General features: G+C 45.3%; 1 protein-coding gene and 1 non-coding gene across 3 annotated transcripts; one reads left to right on the forward strand and one right to left on the reverse strand.

Moving 5' to 3' along the window:
• Window positions 1-591: 591 nt before the first annotated feature.
• On the reverse strand, window positions 592-662 carry trnag-ccc. Its single transcript has one exon. It is a non-coding gene; the product is annotated as a tRNA-Gly (tRNA).
• A 1,925-nt stretch (window positions 663-2,587) lies between these two features.
• LOC118229256 (long-chain-fatty-acid--CoA ligase 3-like) lies at window positions 2,588-23,506 on the forward strand. Of its 2 annotated transcripts, none has more exons than XM_035421055.1 (15): window positions 2,588-2,785; window positions 9,940-10,564; window positions 12,000-12,177; window positions 13,091-13,200; window positions 13,629-13,767; window positions 14,120-14,270; window positions 14,623-14,746; window positions 15,317-15,388; window positions 16,272-16,411; window positions 17,461-17,633; window positions 18,093-18,167; window positions 18,410-18,601; window positions 18,699-18,813; window positions 19,777-19,934; window positions 20,287-23,506. In XM_035421055.1, the coding sequence occupies exons 2-15, from the start codon at window positions 10,214-10,216 to the stop codon at window positions 20,442-20,444; spliced, it is 2,136 nt and encodes a 711-aa protein (XP_035276946.1). In that variant the 5' UTR covers window positions 2,588-2,785; window positions 9,940-10,213; the 3' UTR covers window positions 20,445-23,506. The 2 variants fall into 2 exon arrangements, with proteins under 2 accessions (XP_035276946.1, XP_035276947.1); XM_035421056.1 differs by lacking the exon at window positions 2,588-2,785 and adding an exon at window positions 4,906-4,929.
• The last annotated feature ends 1,029 nt before the right edge of the window (window positions 23,507-24,535 follow it).

Genomic DNA, 24,535 nt, shown 5'->3' on the forward strand with positions numbered 1-24,535 from the left:
GGATGTCGAGTGGTAGGGAATTAAAGCGACCCAGTGAAACTGGCAGGAATTCTTTAAAGTAAACCAGTGGAACTGGTAAAATTATTAGGTGATCAGACTGATAATTCGCCAGCTGTGTTTGTGAAGAAAATGAACGCCAAAGGCATATGATTGAATCCCGGACGAAGCCCTCGTATCCATTTCTAACTTCAATCTACAAATGTGTGTAACAATGTTTATATTCTAAACATTAAACACATCAGTACACAAATTGTAAATTAAATAACATGTTTCGATAGTTTGCAATTCTACACGGAACCAGTCGTAACGTTTTGTTTTTTTTAGAAAGAAACGGAGAACCTTTTGTTTAAATACATGTATTTTCTATTTGCGACTTGTGTCCTTGCTTTTTTATATTGTGTTCATTCGGGAAGAGCCCGTTACAGAAATGAGCCTTATAAAAATGATCACATCCCCTGAGTTTGCTAAAAGGCGTAAAAAATGGATTTCCCATGTTCATCAATTGACATGACACGACACGTGAAAGCGTGAACAAGTAAGAAAAACAATCAAAGTAATAGCTCTTTGAGACAGAGTGGGAAACAAAACGAGTGCGCCGCCCGGGAATCGAACCCGGGTCGCAAGAATGGGAATCTTGCATGATACCACTACACCAGCGGCGCGTTGTTAACTTCTACAATTTCTGTGTTATCTGTCGTTGCCATTCAGTCAACGTGGTTGATGGTGATATTTAAATAAATATATTAAATGTATGAGATATGTGAGGGTTTTAATGGATTACACGAAATTTGAGGGTTTTAATGGATTTGACTATTCATGCTCTTTAACCCCCAGATCAGATAGACCAATAGCATCTTGCCTTGTTTAAGATGGCATTCTTAGTTCATTCAGGTAAACTATAAATTAGTCAAACAGTGAACTTGTCAATAGCTGGCTTCACTTTTTTCTTTCCTATAAACCCTTTAATTTCAATAGGCTACAAAGTTCATGCTAACATGTATTCTATCAACATTGGTCCTTATCTTTTATTTACAAGTAAATGCAAAAGTGTTGTTTGTTTTCATCACATATTTGCTTGTTAAATTTTGCTTATGATTTTAAGCATATATATGAATAAAACAACATGAAATACAATTTGTGGTTTGTGACTCGCATCATTGATAATCAGAGCCTGGTTTCCCAAAAACCCTATCACAAAGATTACCCATGAATGGGGACTTTGGCTCCATGATTATCTAGTGACACAATGGTTATGGATAGGCCCTGACTCAATATTATTTCTCTTATAGGTCATATAGAATTGCTTCATTTCAGTTAAAAAATGTGTGCTGGTAGACCATTGTAAATACAAGCTTTACAAAGCTTAGCGTGTCATAAGGGTAGTTAGTGATGTACTCTAGACCTATAATGGTGTTTTCATTATGTCTCTCCCACTTGACCAGGGTCAGGGCGGACACATTTGCACAAAAAGCTACATGTAAGTCATCCTGAAGAATTTACATAAAAGTAACTTCTAAACACAATGCTTTTCAAGAAATGCATTTCTGTGTTTTCATAATACGAAACACTATTTTATTTGATACACTTTTGGAACTGCTAGTTAGGAATTATTTTTAGACATTTACTAATGGTGTATTTAATTTTTTTAATTATTATTTTGTTTAGGAAAAAAAACACTTTGATGTATTATTGTCTATATGCTCAACCGAGGAAGGCCTCAAAAAATCGATCAGATTTGACCAATGAAAATCAGTGAAGATTATGTGACTCTCATAGGATCCTCAAAAGTCTATAACGATTTATATAAACCTTGAATGCAAACCAGCAATTTGAATCGTCTTAATGTATTCCAATATATTATTTTGGTGTGTCTAATGCCTGTTGTAATACCTTTTAAAAAAAATTTTTTACAAGGAATTGAAACTAAAGAACGCAAGTAGTGGCCTAGTATTACTTCTTTTTGGGCACAGTCACATGAAATCTGTTTAAAGCGAAACCTATCATGACGGGGCACCTTGAGACGTGTTCATTCTGTCCAGCTATACACTTACATAACACCACATTTCACTTTTTAAGGTTTCTTGAGCAATATCTGCTTTTGAAAAAAACAATTTTAATTGTTTATTAAAACTTTATAGGATCGTCCTGGGTTGTTATACCTATAGCCTAAAAAACTATATGTTCAATAGTTATTTTCCTGACTTCTCTGGAGGATATCTACTTTGCAACCTTTGTTTTTTCGGTTAATCTCACTGATTTCATGCCTGCTCCAAATCAGCATATTGGTCTGCATTGCCGGTATCCATTGATTCTATTGTATTGTGATGCACAGCTGGCTGAAAGACAGATTTTCATACTAGATTTTTCTTAACTACATTTCGCGTTGAAGCACGATTCTTTACCCCCAGAAAGCCAACAATGTATTGTAATCTCAAAATAATTTTAAGACCACAACGCGGACTCGATTGTGACCGCGAGTAACCTCGTCCATCCACTCTGTGACATCACTGACCAGCCCCCAGCACGCGCCACCTCGAGCAGTCCAATCACAGACTAAAAAGCCGCCCCTTTCTTGGTGATGTTTCTCTGTCACTTCCGGGCTGATAGCGATGGTTAGTATCAAGCAACCAATAAGAAGAATGGAATTTTAATGTAATACCTTTCTCCGAGATATATTTTAAAGTTGTTTTCATATATGGACAGATTGCTAGCTAGCAACCGCTGTTCCATTTCTTATATGCTTTTAATTGACGCCGCCATTGTTTGGGGATAGCTTTACAATAAGGTGAGTGTGTAATGTCTCCTTATTTTCCGTTGCGTTAGCATTTAGCTAGCCAGCGTTGTGGAAGTCATGCAGATGTGCTACGATGTTGTTCTACGGGCAGGTTGCATGCTAACGTGGTCATTTAAGTGATATATCCAGTGGGCTATGTCCTTTAACTGTCTGATAAGCCTTTATTATCTTCGATGTGTCTGCCCTTTACCTCGAAAACGTGCGATACCCTGTCGGAGCAGAAAGCTACAACGTTGCATTCTTCCGTCCCTTATCGTCGAGTGATTAAAATACTCAGATAACAATACAGCAATTCTGCAATCCCAGCAGAAACATAGCTGCTCCATTTCAGTATTTCAATGTCACTGCTAGCATGACACACTGACACATTTACTTGGTATATAAACCGCTAGCTTAGAACTGCGTTGCTGTTTTTATGATTCCTACTCACCACAGTATATATTTCTAGATATCGGGCTGGTGATGTGGCCCATGGACAGTTGGCTTTGTGTTTGTTGTATTTCATCGAATAGGACGTGCATTCATTGGACCGGCCGCATGATGCATACATTGAATACACTCCTTTAGCCAGGCGACCAGTTTAGTGAATTGAGCGATTGTAGTTATCCAGTGTTTCTACAGATGATAGCTACAACGTGATTAGTGAGCGGGAGGGAGAGCCACCATTGTCTCCGCTATGGCCTGAAATGTGTCATTGCTTTACATCCCGTCTTTGAAGTACCGGTAACGGCGACATACAAGAATTTTATCTGAACTCATGCGAATTTGAGAAAATCTTCAAGGTATATAGCTACGCACAGACACACGTGCATGTATACATATAGAGTTATGTATATATAGTTCAATTGGGGAATTATTTAAGGGATATTAGGGTTATTAGAGAGCTGAACTATCCCATGCGAACCCATGTTTTGAGCCATTTGAAGTATCTCTATATTGTCGGACAGGAATGCAATCGCAGAACTGTGAAGGAAGCTAAAATATTATCATAATTGTACAAAATATTTTGGTGAGTGGCTATCAATAGCCTGAACTATAAGGTAAAAATATAAATTAATTGGCATCTTACCTAAACTTAAAATATAGTAAGACTTCTTGAATTTAGAGGGCTGGTTTGTAACACATGACCATGTCAGTGGGCGCCACATAATTTAATGGTTGAAGCAGGGAGCTCTAAGGGTTGAGGGTTCATTGGCCATGTGGCAAGCTACGCTGCTCATCCCCTTTAGCACAGATCTTTATGGGGATCACCTTTCTCAACAGCATGTCTGCGGTGTGAATCATTCAGCGCTAGCCTCAGGCATGCATGGGATCCTCCAAAGATGAAGCCAATGTGCTTTGCGGCTCACGCGGCTCTAATTGTGCCGGTATTTTTGGCGCCAAACGTACCGTCGCCATACCAGCTTGACAGGAACAGTACCTCGGTTTGACACGAGTCCAAATCCTGATCCTGTTTAGCCTGAGTTTAACCGTCAATCCGCCTAAATCATTCTCCTCAACTGAATTCCCACAGGCCCGGCTGCTCCTTCTGAACGTAGTTGCGCTGTGTGTCAAATTAACCTACCCCGTTTCCATTGTATCAGTTGTGGGTTCATCGACATCACTGCGTGTCTCTTTTTCTTGCCCTGCTCACCTAAGTCTGCCTCTGCGTTGTGAGCAGGCCCTGGCTTTTAAAGGAATGTTCCTCCAGTTGCTGCCAGGGTTCAAAGTGCAGACGGCGTAGTTCAAATACCAGGGCCCATCTGGTGCCGTTAGTTCTAGTGCGCTGCGCTCTGCTGTGACCTGGTCAATGACAAGGAGGACGCATTCGTCAAACGGGTTCGTTTTTAACAACCCGTAGTCTAGTGCTCATAGCACTGGACCCATTACACAAAGCGCGTGTTCTAGCGTGTTGCAAGCTGTCTTGTCAGGACATTGATTTTAAAATGAATCTATCTTAAGGCAAGGCAATCTTCTCTAAGCAGTGTTTTCCCTTTGGGTGGGGGTGGGGGGGGGGTTAGTAATACAAAGCCAGGCGGGCTCCTCGGGTCAATGTCTTTGATGGTCTCGCCCTTTAAAAGGGTTCTATGAAAAAGGCATTACTAGGAGGTTTCATCCAGAAGGAGCAGACCCACTTGGACACTTGAGCCAATTCTGTAAGTTCTTCTTTAAATATTTTGTAATGGTTAACAAAACCTGTGATTATTTAGTAATTTTTCTGTAGGGTTGGCAACACAGTTGCTTGTATTATTATTAGCCTTTATGTTGGCTGTCCAACTGTTTAACCAGTCTTTATCTCCAGTTTATGCATTTTCTCCTCACTTGGAATGGGCAAACATTTTTGTAGGTCACACTCATTGCTGCAACGTCCTCTGGAAATTCAGTGCAGACACATGCATGTTGCATGGTCCTGCTACTTTTCACTCACTATTTTGTTCCCCCAACCACAATGTCATGGTAGACCCACACAAGGCATGGTCGGTGAAATCGGAAACGCTGTGACAGGCTGTGTTGTTGGCGAAAAGAGTAATGCATGATTATGTAGTGTTTATGTAGGTAATATGCAGTTCTTATGTAGAGCCCTTCATGGAAAGCGCTATGGGTGTAAATGCTATCTGTGTGGGGACAAATGAAGGGCACGTGCAAGTACAGCTGAAAACTGCTTTGATGTGAAAGGGAATCCTATCCTCCATCTAGTGAATGGCTTTTCTGTCTGAAAATGCCTTGATGCCAAAGCTTTTATGGCATGAAATAATCTAGTTTCAAAAGGCTGATAAATAAATTATATGAGGAAATGTAGTAAGGCTGCTGCAAAATTACCATGAATTACTGCATGTATCGAGAGATGGGTTGAACTAACCAATGTGAACCCATGTTTTGAGCCATTTGAAGTATCTCTGTATTTTTTTGGAAAGGAATAAAAATGCAATAGTGTAGAACTGTGAAGGGAGCTAAAATATTATCATAATCGTACAAAATATCTTAATTTAGTGGCTATCGATAGCCTGAACTATAAGGTTTAGGCTATATATTATTTAAATTGCATCTTTGCTGAGAGCGAATAAATCCTCACAAGTTGTTGTTTTAGGGGGGTATTGTAAATGAGCACAGCTGAAAAATATGCCCTGCATGTACATATCCCTAGTGTCATTAAAATTCTTTTTACACATGTGACTGTAGAGTGTGTAGGACTGTTTGGTGCAGTTCCTGGTTGTCCTTCATCTCATCCAATGTCTGTAGTATTGCAAAACGTGATGAGCCCATTGATTAGCCTAGATTATTTCAAACCAAAAGACTCTTAGTCTAGTCGAATTTGTAATCTCTGATGCAAATGATGTATTTGTGGTTTCCACTATCAACAATTAGAGCAACCACATCACCACCACATGATTGGAAATGGAGACCAGCTTTTCTGGTTTAAAAAAAAAAGCCTTTAGCTTTAACACAATTGCAATCCGTTTTGATAAATCACATGTTATAGTTCATATTTGCATATTCTCCACGCGTTTTCCCGCAGTCCCGAATTTGAATACTAAAGCACATTCATTAATTTCCACTTTGTAAATATGGACTGGCTTTCTTCCACAACGATGACTTGCTTTAATTTTTTCCCGACAGATATGTGGTGAATCTTGCTCGCTGGTACTGAGACGGTTTCCATTTCGCGAAAACGGTTTTGTAGTCCAACTGGTTTCACAGACCTCCGTAGTGCCTCGAGCAACTGTACACTGCTCCTCTTCATGTTTTATTGTTTTCTAGGTAATAAGTGGTTGTGTGTTCATTTACAAAAGACTGGTTTTAGCAGTCATGACATGTGTGGGATGGGGCTGTTGGTCTGTTCATCTAGCATGGCACAAATTGAGTAATGGACACCAGAAAGACCAGATCCTTTTCCTTTCCCCTTGATGGGTTGAAGAGAAGGCCAACCCAAAGCGGTCGCTAACCAAACACGGGAAAGCAAACGTACAAAGGCTTGTTTCCTGTATTTAATCAGAGGCCGAGAGTCATGGAGGGAAGTGACAGGCCAAGGTCAGCAGCAGACCTGGGTCAAATACGTATTTGTTTTGGATTCAAATACTTTTCTACGCTTTACTGATCTTGTCTGGTGTATGGGAACCAATGAAATACTCTCAAACCCCTTTTGGTCATATTGGCAGGCTCAGTTACCTCAGGCAAGATCAATAGAGCGCAGAAAAGTATTTGAATCAAAAACAAATATGTATTTGACCCAGGTCTGGTGAGCAGTGATGGAGAAGTTGATGGGGGGGGATTTTGGGAGCGTGCAACTGCAGCATAGACACCCATGTCCTTTTCTTTTGGGGAAGCTGAGAGGTGTTCAGGAGCTGTGGCCAGATCATTGAGGGCAAGTTGTGGCTTGCTCTCCTTCCTCAGCACATCTGCGTGAACATTGCAACCGCATTCCATACCTGTGAGCACCACCCCTCTGCCACAACTACCATTTACCGGGTAGGCGTTTTCTATCTGCTGTCCACTAGTCCTGTCTACTAGCGAAGTCCACTAGTCCTGTCTACTACCCAAGCCCAGCCCTGTTCAGCCATAAGGAGGTATGGATGTTGGCTGATAAAAAGACTATGTGCAACTGCATAAGCTTGTGTGTTGTATGTGTTTGTTTGAGGAAATGCAGTCAGGAGGAGAAGGGCCTTGGCTGTAATTCTAATCAGAGCAGATCTGTACTAGTCCTGACTGTCACCCACAGTGTTGGTTTCTGTGTCTTCATATCATACTCTCTCGCTGCCTATTCTTGCCTGAAACAAATAAAGCCCCTGTCATAAGGCAAGACTGGGACATGACCTGACTCCAGCCAATCAGAGTGGCAGACGACCCTTTGATGGAAATGCAAGGTAATCCAATTCCGGGTCCGCACAGGCAATTCCTTCCATTTGAACGAGATCCTGATGGCTTATCATGAGAGCATTTGGCTCTGTGATAAGATCAGGGATGAGAATGACCATTGTATTATGGGACGCCAGAGCCCTCGTAGCCCGCAGGCGCAGCCACGTTGGTCTGCTGAAGGAAATGGGTTGCGGGGTTCTGGCTGTCACTCAGGCATCGTTTATCGATGGCGTGGTGCGGAGGCTGCTGCGCGTTCGCTCCCTCCTGCCCCTTGGCGTGAGCTCGCTCGCTCGCTCGCTGCTGCATTCCGGCCGAGGTGCCGCACCTTTACCTCGCTCTGTCGGCTCAAGACAAGAGGCCTCTTCCGAACGGAACCGTAAAATTCTCTGTGCGGTAGTGACGACTGTGACTGCGGGCAGAGCTGACAACTCACACCAGATAATTAAATGTGAACGGGGGAAGTGTAATAAATGCACAAAGAATCGGACAGGGACTGTTCGTAGTGCTACTCCCCTGCTGGACTTTGATCTACTGCCTCTATAGGTGGGATGTTGTTACTGCAGGAACTGCTCCAATAGTCAATAAGTGACTGAACAAAGGATACTACTGCTTCTTCTCAGCACAGCCCATGTGTAACGGCGAGCTCTTGAACGAGCCTGCGGGCGCCTCTGCGCCATTCCCCGACCGCGAGCCCAAGTTTGGAGCTCTTTAACGTCCCGGCCGATCGATCCCCGCGCGCGCCGACCTTCGGCCGAAGCGGGACTCCAGAAATAGCCGCGAGCCGGAGGGAGCCGGGTAACCGAGCACACCTGCTGTAACCCTACACCCCTCGCGGGGGATGTGGGAACCACTGAAGCAAGGTGTTTTCAGTAACCCTTCACCTGCTGATGCTGCGGGACGTGCGGAGGCACGCTCATGGTGACTCTGTCGGCCATCTTTGGTGCAGTCCCTTAACCTTGCGGAACTTTTTTGTGGTTGATGTTTTTTTTCCCTTTTAATGAATGACTTGGTGTAGACTAGGCTGTCTGGAGTTCAGGTCTGATGAAGTCTTGTCTACGCGCATGGGGTGTTGGCTCCAGCACGTGCGCCGCAGTGGTAACGTGAACTCTGTGTGCACGGTACACCAGGGAAATGACATTTGCATGCGCTAAAGTGTAGTCTGTCATTTTCAGCCTGAGTCTGGATTTACGGCATTGCGGCGGTGAGGGGGGGTGTGGGCTGACTGGAGATCAGCACCGCAGGCTGCTCTGCTCAAACTCACACACACACACGCCGTAGCACACAAATACACACACACACACAAATAAATATACACGCACGCACAGGAACGCTCATGCACAGAAACACACACATACACACAGAAACGCACAAATACACACACACGCCGTAGCACACAAATACACACACACACACACACACACACACACACGTACACAAATACACACAAATACACATACGTGGAGGAACATGACCAGAAACACACACATACGTACAGAAACGCATACAGACACATACAGAAACGCACAAATGCACACACACATGCACAGAGAAACGCACACATGCTCAGACAGAGCAATCACACACACAACCGTCTCTCATGGCAGGCACACCAATGAACAGTTTTCACTTTGTTCAAAAAATGCAGTTTGTTCCCATTGGGTTTGTTCCCTGTTACGTGCTTGACCGGTTTGGTCTCATTTCTAATGTCTCTAGCCCAGCTATAGTAGTGGCACATGGGTCTGATGTGGACACACTGAAACAGCAGCTTATGTAATTAACTAGGACAGGCAGAGAGTCAGGCAGCTACATGTCTCTCTTTGTCATTTGTGTCATTGCATGCATACCTGCCTGCATACCGTCAGACCTCAAAGTGAAGATGTAGCTGGATCTTATTAATCATTTGAAGTAGTCACTCATCTGTTCTCCAAACTCTTTATGTTTTTGCATGTAAACTCTCGTGAAGTCCTTAAATAAGCAATATGAGTTAACTGCTGCCTATTGTTAGAAATGGTTTGGTTTGTGTGTGTCTGGTACAGACCTGAGTCAAATGCATATTTGTTTTGGATTCAAATACTTTTCTACGCTTTGTTGCTCTTGTCTGGTGTATTGGAACCAATTAAATACTCTCATAAAGTGCAAACCCCGCCTTCTGGTCATATTGGCAGGCTCAATTACTCCAGGCTAGATCAAGAGAGAATAGAAAAGTGTTTGAATCCAAAACAAATACGTATTTGACCCAGGTCTGGTCTGGTGCTTTACTGTTCATCTGTACAATCATGGCTGATGTTGTGTGATGTGTCCGCCTGTTACAGGAGTACTGTTTCCCTGTGGGCTCAATGGACACACAGACAGAAAGACGGACTGACATTCAGCGGAAGTAAAAACTGTGGGGGAGGATTAAGTCGGGAACCAAAAAGCAGAACCTCTGCAGGGTCTCTCTGACTGTGTGAAGAAGAGCAGTTTTCGTCTCAGAAACCTCAGTGGAAGAACAGAGGAGACGAGCGTCTCTCCTCCACACCTCTCCTGCGCCGCCCTTCTCGTGCCCCTTCCCAGCCCCGCCCTATCCCGTCCCGCCCCGCCCCAAGAATGAGGCTGAAGGAGGACATCAACCCCCTGCTGCTGCAGGTCTTCCGCTCGGTGGTCTGGCTCTACTCGGTCCTCACCTTCCTGCCCTGGTACCTGCTGTCGGGCGCCAGCGCCAACCTGGAGCGGGCCAAGCGGGCGAAGGCGCGGTCCGCCAGCGGCCGGCCGGCGGGCCCGTACCGGGCGACCAACGCCATGCAGCGGCTGGCGTCCACGCTGCACCCGGCCTGCGACACGCTGGACAAGGTGTTCGAGTACGCCGTGCGCCGATTCCCCCGCCGCCACTGCCTGGGCACCCGGGAGGTGATCAGCGAGGAGGACGAGCCCCAGCCCAACGGGAAGGTCTTTAAGAAGGTGGGTCTGGGGGAGGGGACGTGGGTGTTACTGAGGGTGGGGCTGGGGTTAGTACTGAGGGGAGCTGTGGGTGGGAGGGTGGGGGTTTGGTTAATATTTAGGGGAGATTGAGCTGGGAGTTGGGGGTGTGGTTAGTACTGAGGGCAGGTGGAGCTGGGTGGGTGGGGATGTGGTTAATATTGAGGGTGTTGAGGGGCTTGGAGGGTGTTTAAGGTGGGATCCTAGATGAGGTCAGTGTACATACAACATGGATCCCAAATGTTGCTGTGGAGGGTTGTCTTCACTTGCAGCTGAGAAATTCCATATAAACCATTTAAAATGTGCTGCACTAAACCTGAAAGGAAGTGAGAGTGTATGGTCTCATCGGGGTGATGGGAAGTATGGTGTGCAGTGAAGCAAGAAGTGTCAAATTATTAAACCTTATTTTTTGAACGAGAGTAACGCGCGCCTGGGTCACGGAGGTGCCGGCTGGCGGAACATAAACCAAAAGAAAAGTAGCCGCCGCCAGACGAAGCCAGCCGTTTGCCGAACCGTTTTAAATAATACACACATTTTGCGCACCGAACCTTGACAGTGCGGCAGCTTCGTTTCGCTTAAATTATTAAACTTGAGCATTAAACATTCTGGCAGTCTCTGTCGGTCCGCAAAGGCTGGAGGAGCGGCCACAATGGCCGTGCTATTTAAATGCGGTGTGCTGGGTTTCCTCTGTGGAGAGATGCCCGAGAGATTTTAAATAGCCGTAGGAGACGCCTTCTTTACCCGCACGCTGCCAGAACGATGTTTACTGACAATAGTAGTGCTTTGACACAACAGGAGCAGGGAAGTGTTGGGAATACAAACACTAGGAATGTCAGTTCTAATGCTAGTTTTCTTCTGCCAAGAAGGGCATATACGATTCCTGACAAAATATCGAAAGATTCTGTCTGAGCTAGATTATAGCAAAAATTACCTATGTTGAAAAAACACAGTTAAAATGATATACATTTGGGTTAAATTCTGTGCTGCAATGGTTGGTCTATTTATTGACATCGGTATAGAGCAGGAGCTTTGCTGATGTTTGAATCTTTATTTTAAATGGTTCAGTCAGTCTAACAAAGTTAATTGTCACGTGCCCCCGACTGGAATGATAAGTGCAGTAGGCTACAATGCCTGTGCTCAGATTGTGTAAGTGAGTAACCTGAGAAACAGTGTAATCCGAAACAAGTCACGAGACGCAAGGACAACCGCGCAGCTGCTAAAGCGTTATCAGGTGTCCATATACTTCCTGTGCTGCCCCTCCTGTGCACGGGCAGCGTTGGGCTTACCCGGCACGCTGAGCGGCTTTTCTGCGCGCGGAGCCGGTTCGTCTGGTTCCGTCTCCGCCTTCTCCATCCCGAAACGTCCTATCGAACGTCTACAGCACTGGAGCCCCTCCCCTCCGTCTCCCCCCCTGCAGGTGATCCTGGGGGAGTACCGCTGGCTGTCGTACGAGGAGACGTTCCGGGCGGCCGAGCGCTTCGGCAGCGGGCTGGCGGCGCTGGGCCAGAGGCCGCAGCACAACATCGCCATCTTCTGCGAGACGCGCTCCGAGTGGATCATCTCCGCCCAGGCCTGCTTCATGAACAACTTCCCCCGTGAGTGGCGTGCACGCCATGCTGGGGGAGCGCACGTGCGCAGGCACGCGTGTGCACACACATACATACATACATACACGCACACGCTCACACGTGCACGCATACACACATACATAAATGCACACGCACGCATGCACACACACTCACACATACACGCATGCACACATGTATGTTCACACCAAAGTATTAATGCTCCACATCCACTTTCTCATATACACATGCTGAAAAAACTGCACTCCCTCTCTGTCTCACACATACAACACAAACTCACTCGCGCACACACTCACACTTTCATGCATACTCGCACACACACACACCCATGCACACAAACACAGAAGCAAGTATTGTACTTACATCCGCACTCCTTTCTTTCTCATATACACGTGCTGAAAAAACTGAATACATGGTAAAAAAAATGTTTTACTTCCTTTCTGTCTCATACACACACACGCACACCACACACACATTTATGTCCATACAATATAGATACACGTCCATACTGCTCAGACTAAAATACAGTAAAATAAACAGAGACCATATTGTACAAGCATGCACATAAATTTCCTGTGTTTAACTTCATATATCATGTCTTTGTGTACTGTACATACACACCACGCATGACTTTGCCCCAGCGCCAAAGTGCGGTTTACATTCGCTCTAAAGCGAGTCCTTTTTAAGGGATTTGACTGGTGAAAGCAAAACTGTCCACACAAGGCACAGTAATCTCTTCCCCCCCACCCCCATTCCTGCCTATGCCATTAGCAGATGAGAATGTAATGTTTGCTATCAGTGCGATAACGCCTGTGAGATTAGATAAGAGCGTTTACTCTGCGATTACGGCAGTTCAGAAGCACACGCAGCCTAGGCTGCCATTGCCGCGGGACGCTCACTGTGGGCCGTGTGCTTGTTGCAGTCGTCACCTTGTACGCCACGCTCGGAGGACCCGCCATCGCCCACGGCCTGAACGAGACCGAGGTCACCCACATCATCACCAGTAAAGACCTGCTGCAGACCCGGCTAAAGGTGGGCCGCGCTGGACTCAAAGTACCACCCTTTAAAATGCAACCACTCTTCCGGTTCTTTAAAGGAGAGACGTGAAGGATAATTTGGCAATTTCTCTGAAGTTGCGCTCCTCTCGCTCTCTTTCTCCTGCTTGACTATTTCTGTCTGTTCTTTCTGGATCTCTTCCTGTTCTCTGCCAGCTTCAATTCAGAGTGCTGTTTTTGCCCTTGAAAAAAAGCTTACAAAGCTTCACACTAATTCAAAGGAATGACCAGCAGAATAAAAATCATATGCTCATCTATAAATGAAGATAATGATTATTTTAGAGAGGAGGTTAAAAGATAATAAAAATGTCAAGAGTATTTATCGTTGTAACCATAACACCAGTAGGAGTTCATGACTTGTGAGTAAAGCATTCTCTCTCCCTCCCTCTCTTCCCCCTCTCCCAGGCCATCCTGTTTGAGGTGCCCAGACTTCAGCACATCATTGTAGTGGACGATAAGCCCACCTCATGGCCTGGCTTTCCCAGGGGCATTATGGTGCACAACATGGCGTCTGTGCAGGAGCTGGGAGCCAAGCCTGAGAACAGTACGAAGCACTTTCTGTAGCCTGTGTGTGTGTGTGTGTGTGTGTGTGTGTGTGTGTGTGTGTGTGTGTGTGTGTGTGTGTGTGTGTGTGTGTGTGTGTGTGTGTGTGTGTGTGTGTGTGTGTGTGTGTGTGTGTGTGTGTGTGTGTGTGTGAGTGTGTGTGAGTGTGTGTGAGTGTGTGTGTGAGTGTGTGAGTGTGTGTGTGTGTGTGAGTGTGTGTGAGTGTGTGAGTATGTGAGTGTGTGAGTGTGTGAGTGAGTGTTTATGGGTCTGTGGGAATTTGGGAGATTAATTAGAAAAATGTAATTATGGTCGTCGTGATGAATAACGTACGCTTCCCTGACTGTGCGCAGTGTCCAGACCGCGCATACAGCCCATCCCCTCCAGCATAGCCGTCATCATGTACACCAGCGGCTCCACGGGGATCCCCAAAGGCGTGATGATCTCCCATAGCAACCTCATCGCTGGCATCACAGGCATGGCAGAGAGGCTCCCGAACCTCGAGTATGTACCCCCACGCCTTCGTCTGCACCCCACCACACAGCGGTTCATACACCTGTACAAGCACGTTTATCCCCAAGCCTCACAGACGTTCACTAACCAGCCCTGTCGGAGGGGTCTGATGGAACATTTAATAGCACTGTTCTGATGTACTAATGCTAATGTTAGCATTAGCACTGTTCTGATGTGCTAATGCTAATATTAGCATTAGCACTGTTTTGATGTGCTAATGCTAATATTAGCATTAGCACTGTTTTGATGTGCTAATGTTAGCATTAGCACTGTTCTAATGCGCTAATGCTAATGTTAGCACTGTGCCTGTACGGATGGGGCTAAAGCTGCGCTTTCTCCGCAGGGAGACGGACACCTACATAGGGTACCTGCCGCTGGCCCACGTGCTGGAGCTGAGCGCCGAGCTGGTGTGCGTGTCTCACGGCTGTCGCATCGGCTACTCCTCCCCCCAGACGCTGGCCGACCAGGTGAGCGCGCCGTTCCCTCCCATCTCACCCACGCACCCGTGCCTGGCACACCACCACTTCAGCTGTGTTTGCGTACATGTGACTAAATACCCTGCCTAGCTGTTACTGGCTGGGACATCTACGACCATTGAGCTGTTTTTATTCTTAACAACTAAGTTTTATGTTTACAGTCTTAAGTGTTAATGTCAGCGATGTCTGTGTTAGTGTCTTCGTTACTTAGCGCTATGAATGTTTTTACCAGCTGTTGGGTTTTCAGTCTTGTCCTCGTTCTGCCGTTTCATTGCAAACGTTTTTGATATTTCATGCTGCTGTAGGTAAGGTAGTCTTTCCTGTCGAAATCAATGGGCAGCGATCGAAACTGCAGAGATGCAGATAAATGAACAGATTTCCTCTCCTGAGCGAGAGACTGAGGGAGGGAGGGAGGGAGGGAGGGAGGGGAACGCGAGCCGTTCAGAGCAGAGCCAGATTCTCGCTTTAGCAAGGACGTGTGCAGTCAGCACAGATGGATATCTCTCCACCACACTGGTAATTCATCTGATTTTTTTTGTTTTCTCTCTCTCTTCTCGACAGTCCACAAAGATCAAGAAAGGCAGCAAAGGAGACACGAGCATGCTGAAGCCGACCCTGATGGCTGCGGTGCCGGTAAGAACGGCAGAACCGGACATCCGCCCTCAATTATGCAGGCGGCGGGCGGCTAAAGCATGACGTCAGCGTAATACCATACCCACGATGCACTATGGCGCTTGGCTTTCAAGAGGTGATCTCTTTTAAAGAAGGCACAAACCGATCGTGGTCAAAATTTTGCAGCCGTTCCCACCAAAAGGTTTGAGTGGTTTCACCAAGTTTGAGCCAAATTCAAGATCAAAGTGAATTCAAATTAAAGTTCTCTTTAATTCCCACGGAAGCATTTTACTGTTGAGAAAATGGAACTCGTGTCACATTTACCGATGGGTGGCCGTTTATATTTTGACATGGTAAATAGTCAGGTAAAGCCTGGTTTGGTAGGTTTTTAGGTTTTTGATTGATCTGTTCGGTTTATCAGGTAAGGCTTGATTAGTCAGTAGTGTATCCACCCTGCTTTTGTTCCCATGAGTCATAGCAGGGAGGTGTTCATCTTTAAGCTGAAATGCATTTTTCATGTCCCTGCATTCCTTTGTGAAGCCTGTGAAGGAAAATGACAGTGGCATGTGGGTGGTTCTTGCGGCATACCCAGAGGGGATTCTGTGAGTGTGAGTGTGAGCGCGTGTGTGTGCGTGGTGTGGAGCAGAACCGGTATGGTGTGTGTGTGTGTGTGTGTGTGTGTGTGTGTGTGTGCATGTGAGGGAGAGTGAGAGCACTCCATTTTTTTTCCTCACTGTAGAGTGTATATTTTTCTACCCAATCCAGCTCTCTCGCCTTTTTTACATGGGAAACGAAAGCAAACATTTATTGTAATGGATTTGTATGAAGTCGCCTGTTGTCTTTTACATTCATTTACAAACCTCTTACTGTATCTGCTGATTAATGTGTGCCCTTACCCTCGTAGGAGATCATGGACCGCATCTACAAGAACGTGATGACCAAGGTGGACGAGATGAGCCGGCTGCAGCGGACTCTCTTCGTCCTCGCCTACAACTACAAGATGGAGCAGATCTCCAAGGGTTACACCACACCGCTGTGTGACCGGTACGGCTAGAGGGCGCCAGAGGACACGCGCTTCACACGCCCTAAATGGCATGCAGACACGCGCGTAGCTGCGAGTACGCACATGCACACAGACACATGCTGACACCCGACAAATTCACTCATTCATAATTCCACATGTCTTCTAATCTAAACCCTTATAGTGTATAGACCTGCATTGGAAGGCTTTATTAGAACAAATATATTAATTTAGTCCAAACGGAACGTAGGGAGGTGACCGCTTCAGAAGTTGATGTTCATTTCTTCTGATGAATGAGGTTTATGATTGCGGTTGCTTATTAGCTCTCCAAGACAACACTTTGATTGATGTGACTTGGACCAATAATTACGGTTAAAAGAAATAAAGAACTCCACTGCTTCCCTGTGTTCAGAATGCCATATTGCCTCTCAGTGTTACGAACATCATTCTGAAGCTAATCACGATGTTCCAAACAGCGCAACTGATGCACAACTGCTACAGTTTTACACAGTGTTATGCAGGCATATTTCTATTCACTCATTGTTTGGTTAATTATTTTAGAAACATAAATTAAATTAGCATTAATTTAAATTAGGTAATATATTTATGTAGGTTATCAGTTATTAGATATCGGTAGGCCTAGCTGTTTAAAGAAATTAATCATGGATAGGATAATAGCTTTTAAAAATGAGTTTTTAATATTACCAGGAAATTCATATAAGAATGTTTACCTTGTCACTGTGTGCTGGGACGTGTCTCGTACCAAGTTTTTTTTTTTTTTTTTTTAATATAAAAAGGGAAGGAATTAAAATTTACAAACACATAAACCAAGATGGCGTAGAAGTGGTTTTTGTTTTTTCCAAAGAAGGTACAGTGTTCAGAACGTTGTGAGCGAACTTAGTGTTCGGACTACCATGAGCCTTGATTACATAAACCTCTTAAAATCAACAGATCAATATGAAGAATAATTTTTAACCTTTCCATACATGAACTGACTTCTCTTTGCTTGTGTGTGTCTGTGTGTGCACTTGTCGGTGTGTGTGTGTGTGTGTCTGTGTGTGTGTCCTTCCAGTCTGGTGTTCAGGAAAGTGCGCTCCCTGCTGGGCGGGAAGATCCGGGTGCTGCTGTCGGGCGGGGCGCCCCTGTCTGCCGCCACGCAGCGCTTCATGAACATCTGCTTCTGCTGCCCCGTGGGGCAGGGCTACGGCCTGACCGAGACCTGCGGGGCGGGCACCATCAGCGACAGTGAGTGAGCGAGCGAGAGAGAGAGCGACAGTGAGTGAGTGAGCGAGCGAGAGAGAGAGCGAGCCACAGTGAGTGAGCGAGCGAGAGAGAGAGCGAGCCACAGTGAGTGATTGAGCGAGAGAGAGAGCGAGCCACAGTGAGTGATTGAGCGAGCGAGAACAAGAGACAAACAGCAAGTGAGCGAGAGTGAGTGAGTGAGCGAGCGAGAGACCGAGCTGGACGGGAGACAGAAAACCAGCCGTAAGGGGGTGGAAGCAGAGCCCCGGAGGGAGGGTGTAAGAGAGAGAGGGGGATGTTTGAGAAGGATAAATAAATGGAGGCGGTAAAGGAGGGGGGGCGGCACACGTGCTGCTTCCTGATGGCTCGCTAACGTGTGCCCTGGCTGTCTGTTCCTGGCGAGGCGCTGCCTAGCCGCGCTGAGGTGGGCGTGCTAACGTCACGCGTGTTCCTGTGTTCCAGAGTGGGACTACAGCACCGGAAGGGTGGGCGCGCCCCTGATCTGCTCCGAGATCACCCTGAAGGACTGGGAGGAGGGTGAGTGCTTCTGGGATAGGGGCTCCAGTGCCTCGGCACAAATAATCTTAAATGACCTCCGGTGTGTTAACTAGTGCTGTTTGCACTTCCCTTGTCTAACAGTAATTATACTCTCCACTGGTGACAAACACACGGCATAAGCAAACGTGCAGTGTCTGAGTTTTACTTTCATCCTTGAAGCGGTTGCCTGTGTTCCCGCAGGACATCCCGTCCTCTAACCCTTGCCCTTGTCTCTTCTCCAGGGGGTTACTACAGCACAGACAGGCCCCACCCCCGCGGGGAGATCCTGATCGGAGGTCCGAACGTCACCATGGGCTACTACAAGAACGAGACCAAGAACCGCGAGGACTTCTTCTTGGACGAGACGGGCCAGCGCTGGTTCTGCACGGGGGACATCGGCCAGTTCCACCCCGACGGCTGCCTGAAGATCATAGGTGAGGAGGGGGGCCTCCGGGCCAGTCCGGTCGCTGCGTTTATGGCGGCTGTGGTTCCTCAGGATTCAGCCAGCGATCTTGCTCTGTCCCCCCACAGACAGGAAGAAGGACCTGGTGAAGCTGCAGGCCGGGGAGTACGTGTCGCTGGGGAAGGTGGAGGCCGTGCTGAAGAACTGCCCCTTCATCGACAACATCTGCGCCTACGCCAACAGGTGGGCCGCCGCGGCACCTGCAAGACACACGCGTACGAGCATCGCGATCAACGGTCTAGTGACCAGAGTTTGGGTACCAAAACCCGGGACCACCATGGCACCGGTTCCCATACGACCGGTACCTACCGGACCAAATCACACGGATTTTAGCGCCACACGCCTACACTAGCTAACGTTACACTCGCTGTGTCAACTGGGTGACAGCTGGTATCGTTAGCAAAGGTAGCTAACGTTAAACTCGGTCAAAATGTCAAAAGCAAAGCATTTAGACGCCGGTACCCATTTTTAAAGCATCATTGTAGCACCGGTATTAGCTCAATCTATACGATACTCATCCCTACTAGTGTAAATGCAAACCTGAGATTAAGTCTGCACCAGGGCCAAGCAGTCAAACCTGACTAGTGATACATCACATGTTCTTCCATTAAATAGCCACAAAACTCAGGATGATGCCTTCATTCAAACTGGGGGAAAATATGCAACTGCACTAAAAATCAGTGGCTCAAAGTTACTGCCTGTGGCTGCTATAATACCCCCTCCTCTCACAGGCTATGCTTATTTTAGATCAAGGCAATTTATGAGCCAAGATGGGCCAAATGGCCCTTTCTTATCTTACTTTTTATCTCTGTTCCGGTGCTTTCCTTGGGAAAACTGCTCCATTCAGCAGAATCCAGTAACCACAAGAGGAAAAACACAAGAAAATGTCATTTAATTGGCAGTTCTGTTCAGTTTGCAATTTCTGCGCAGCCTCTGGGTTAGCTGTAAGAATGTGAATGCAGTTGTGATTCCCCTCCATCCAACGATTTGGAGATGTTGATATTTATGCAGTGTTTTTTATATGTGAAAGGGTCTGCAGCTGCATGATTGTATGTCTACCTTTATATTTCATTGTGGGTCTTCTAGAATATTTTAGGTCTCCACTGAATGAGCTCTCTTGCCCTTTTCCTTTCTCTGTCTCTGTAGTGAGGAGTCCTACGTGATAAGCTTCGTGGTGCCAAATCAGAAGCAGCTGCTGGCCCTGGCGCATCAGAGAGGGGTTCAGGGCTCCTGGGAGGAGATCTGCAATAACCCCGAGATGGAGAAGGAGGTGCTGAGGATCATCACAGAGGCCGCCATCGGAGGTGAGGGACAGCCCCCTGGGGGGCCTCCGGCCTGTCACAAACCCATGCCTCAGCAGAGATGTTAATCAGGCCCCAGCCACCGAGGGCACATCCTGCCTAAGGTCTCCATATGGCTGCTCACCTCCTACACACTAGCTGTTCCTCTTCTGGCTGTGATTCCTCCCCCCTCCCCCACTTACGAATCCTTTCCTTTCCTGTGGGCCAAATGTCTTTCCTGTCTCGGCAGCGAAGCGTTGTCGTCGTCTGTTCTCGCCGCGACGCGTTTTCCCCGCTCTGGCCGTCGTTGCGCGCTTCCTGTTTCTCGAGCGTGACGCGTGTTCTGTTCTGTCTTTCCCTCCGTCCCTCCCCGCAGCCAAGCTGGAGCGCTTCGAGATCCCCAGAAAGATCCGCCTCAGCGCGGAGCCCTGGACCCCGGAGACGGGCCTGGTCACCGACGCCTTCAAGCTGAAGAGGAAGGAGCTGAAGTCACACTACCAGGAGGACATAGAGAGGATGTACGGGGGGAAGTAGGAAACGCAGACAGGATCCCGGGCCTCCTTTTGTCTCCCACCCTGACACACCAAGCTCCTATCAAATGGGGAAATACTTGAATCTGCTTCTTACACGCCAGACCAAAAAAATAAATAAAAAAACGAAACTGAAACATGAAGTGACGATGGAGAAGGGGGAGGAGGCATTGCAATGTGTTGCCATATAGTTGGCTGTATGATGTGTCCTCTCCTGGTTGGTCACAAAATGTGTCCTCGCCACGTCAGCTGTATAGCCTCTCCCACAGTCAGCGACATCACAGAGAGGTCTTTGCCAAGGCGAGATAAGACACACAGATGTGTGTTTGTAAATGAAGTCGTCATGGAAACCCCTATCCCTTCCTCATCCAAGGATATTCAACAGCCAGGCATGAGATGTGAAATTATTCAGCCTTGGCCTTGTATGGTGGAGCCTCTAATGTCTGTCCATATTTCACTTTGTGCAGGGATATGTTGTATACTTGGTTTGTTTGGTTAGTTTGGTCCATTTATTGTATATCCTTTGAACCTTAAGCCATGGAATATTGTACACAAATATTTTATTATGGTTTCTGTTACTGTATTTGATTTTGTTTGGGGGGAAAAAATGTCATGTTGCAATAAGCTCTTTATCTGAGTTTCTCGTTTTTTCTTCGTCCTGTGAATGATCGTCCTCAAGGAGTGACAGTTTCGCACTCGAGGAGACTTAACTGGAGAAATGTTGTGCACCTACACTGAAGGGTTTGTGTGTCTGCTCTGATTGCAAGAGAACAGAACGTTCTGTTGAGGTTTTGGTCCATAATTAAATTTTGTCTGTTACATAGGACTTATGTGAAATCAGAAATGATGAGGTCAAACAACCCACCTTGTTCAAGGTGTGCTACCATTTGAAAACAGAGGATTTGCAGATTGCAGCAAAAAAACAGGGCCTTGTACCATCCTGCACAGCATCAAAATGAAGGTGTGTTTTCATTGGCCAAATAATTATTCTTTTACTGCATGACCTGATCTTATTGGCCCTTCTGTGAACCTTCCTTCTAAACTCCAACCAACAAGAGGGTGGAGAAGTAGTGGAAGCCTTACACTTTCTGGTCATCTAAAAACAATCTGCGTTCAGCCTGTTTCTATCTTCTGTGAAGTTGACACGCCTATTTGGGTCACCCCATGGACACTTTTCAGTTTTAAATGCACAAAACACTTATTTGTTGTTGCCCAGATTGACTCACTGGTATTGTTCCTAATGGCCAGAGTCCACATCTGCAGTACAGAATACATTCTCAGTGATGACCAATGTAGCACATGAATGTTTTCCTTGAAGTTGAAAGGTACTTTGTTTTGGTTATTATGTGCAGTCTTTATTATAGCAGTCTATACTAGTCTGGTGTGTTGGAAGTACATTTTAATGTTATTGCTCATGATATCATGATCTGATTTTTAAAAAATAATATTAGTTGAATGTGCAATATACACAGATCATTATTCTCAGCCAAAATGAACACACATGTTCTTTGTGGGGCATGAACATCTGTTTAGTGAGAGAACTAAAATTACAGTTTACCACCATGGTTTTCATGTTTATAATAACAAGAACTATGTATATTATGTATATTGATATGGTTTTAAAAAAATAAGTTTTGCATGATTTTAGAACAACTGAAAAACACTAAATCTGCATGTGTATAATTGGCGAAGGCTGTGGTTTCGGACTTGTGCCTGAACAGATGGAGAATTTGACTTTTCGAATTGATACTCTAAATCACCGTTTCTGTTCATACACTGAATCACTTAAGATATTTTTTTCTTCAAGCACTCCCAAATATCTGCTATGGCTGTATTCTTTAAAGTATACAAAAGAACATCATGTAGTGAGAGGTATAACTGGAACCTTTAAAGCTGTTGTGGGTTTTAAAAGTTAAAAACACCGGTGATGTTGTCTATGGTTCCCCCAGTATGAGTTTTTATTTGCCTCTATTCCAGCTCTTCAGACCGACAGTCATCCTTAAGGTGTTTTTGTTAAGATTTAAAACTGGGTGTATTTACAGTGTTCCATATCCAGCTGACCTTAGTAGAGCACTGATGTACAATTTGGTCCCAATAAAATCTGGGCTATGCGGGTGCTAACTGTGGCCGGGAGCACCAGGGGGCACCCCATAGCTGCTCACAGCAATACCCAGGGAGGGAGGATGCAACTATCTGGGTCATGCCTTGCTTCGATTAGTTATTTACCGTTGCTAGTTGAACAATCCTCAAGTACAGAAACTGCACAGCTCAGCTGGATTGCAATAAGGAAAGTGCCAGTATATGGCTACACACACTTAAGTGAATGAGGGTGCTACAGTGCACTTCCTTTAGATTGTCCAATTGGGGGTAGATGCACCAATGGGACAAGCATACAGTTATAATTGGGCTATTCAAATTGGGGAGAAAAAATGGGGCCTAATCAAAATTGCTTTAAAATAATAGTCTGTTGTGCCAGTTATACATTGGGGGAAAGGACAATGGGGGAAAACTTCTTCAGCACTCTAAGCTCTACACCAAACAGCGATTTCCAAAACGTTGACATCATGAGAAAGTGTCTTTGTACTGCTTGATATATGTAGTTGCCTTGTTATATTGTATTAATTTAGTTCATAGTAAAAATTTAACAGTATATTTATGGGAGAATGTTTATATTCATCAAATTCAGTGAGGTTATGCTCTGTTTTCCAAACCTTTCACAGGATTAATATGAATTCAGATGCTGGACAAGATACAACGAAATGTCAGAAAAAATGTGCAAATTGTCACTCCTTTTTCCTTGTACTGTAAATAAAGTGGGGCAGTGATCAAAATTCACAGGTGATAGCAAATGTACAGATATAATCTTCATTCTACCTGATCTTTATTATTTTAACCAGTTTTTTGTTGTTTCTCTCTAATTTGGGGGGTGGGGGGATTGCCCATGTTTGCTTGCAGAAGCTTTGCCTTGTAACATACTGCAGGCCATTGCCAATGCATCCTACTTTATTGAACTGTAAATTGGCCTTGGAAAGATGTTATAAAAAATAAGTGTTTGCTTGGTCTGAACTTGCTCTTCTGTGTTTGTATGACCTTATGTTGGCACTGAGAAACAAATGAGGATCTATGAAGCCAGTGGTTTTTTTTTATGTGTACAGTACACATACATTTATATGTTTTGGCTATACCAGGCTGATTATAATGCAAAACAAGTTACATGTGGTAGAGCTTTGAAACTTTATATAAAACTCAAAACAGAGATAATCTAGCTCTGCATTGGAGCCTAGACAAACAATGTGGTGGAAGATGCTGTACTTTCTCTGCTAAGTGGGTTACCAGAGCAAAATGGAAAGTCTGTGCTTATGTCCTGTCCAAATCCAGTTTTCAGCACATTAGCAGGTCAGCTGTTGTAGTACACAAACAAGCCAAATTATTCACATCAAATTGGCAAGAAAATCTTGGTGAGGATTTAGTGTGTTCTATTATCCCCGTAGTTACTCCACAATCAGCTTGAATCAGACTCAGCAAGATTATCTGTCTTGGCTGTTTGGCTGCACACTTCCTCTTTCTCCCTTCATATGGTTCTTAGCATCACCACTTGCCTGGACTTTGATGGCGTTGCTTTTTCAGTCCTCTGGTATTCTATTATGGAGGATCTTCTAAGTATATGCATTGCTTGAGACAAAACTACCATATTTAAATGAGAACAAATGCAACAAGACAACTGCTGCAAGAGGACACAGTTGGTTTTTAGGGTAGCTTTTCATGAATAAGCTAGTGAATTGTCATTTTTCAACGGAACTGTCCATAGGGCTGTGCCCAGGGGTAATCGTTGGTATCTTATTCATGGTTATAAGAAATTATGAAGGTAAAAGTGGATCCATGCTGTACATCGTCGAGGACAGAATTTTACTGAGATAATATTGTCACGTATAATCGTAAGAATAGTTCATTCATTGCTAAAGAGGGTTACGCGGAAATCCATCCCAAGCCACTAGATGGCATGAAATTGAAATTGGAACCCATAATCATTTTCGTTTGTATTCATGATTATTGCTTTTCTACCTAATAGCTAGAAGACAGTTTAACCTGTACAGA

The sequence above is a fragment of the Anguilla anguilla genome, chromosome 6, assembly GCF_013347855.1.
Source record: "Anguilla anguilla isolate fAngAng1 chromosome 6, fAngAng1.pri, whole genome shotgun sequence".
Classification (NCBI taxonomy): Eukaryota; Metazoa; Chordata; class Actinopteri; order Anguilliformes; family Anguillidae; genus Anguilla; species Anguilla anguilla.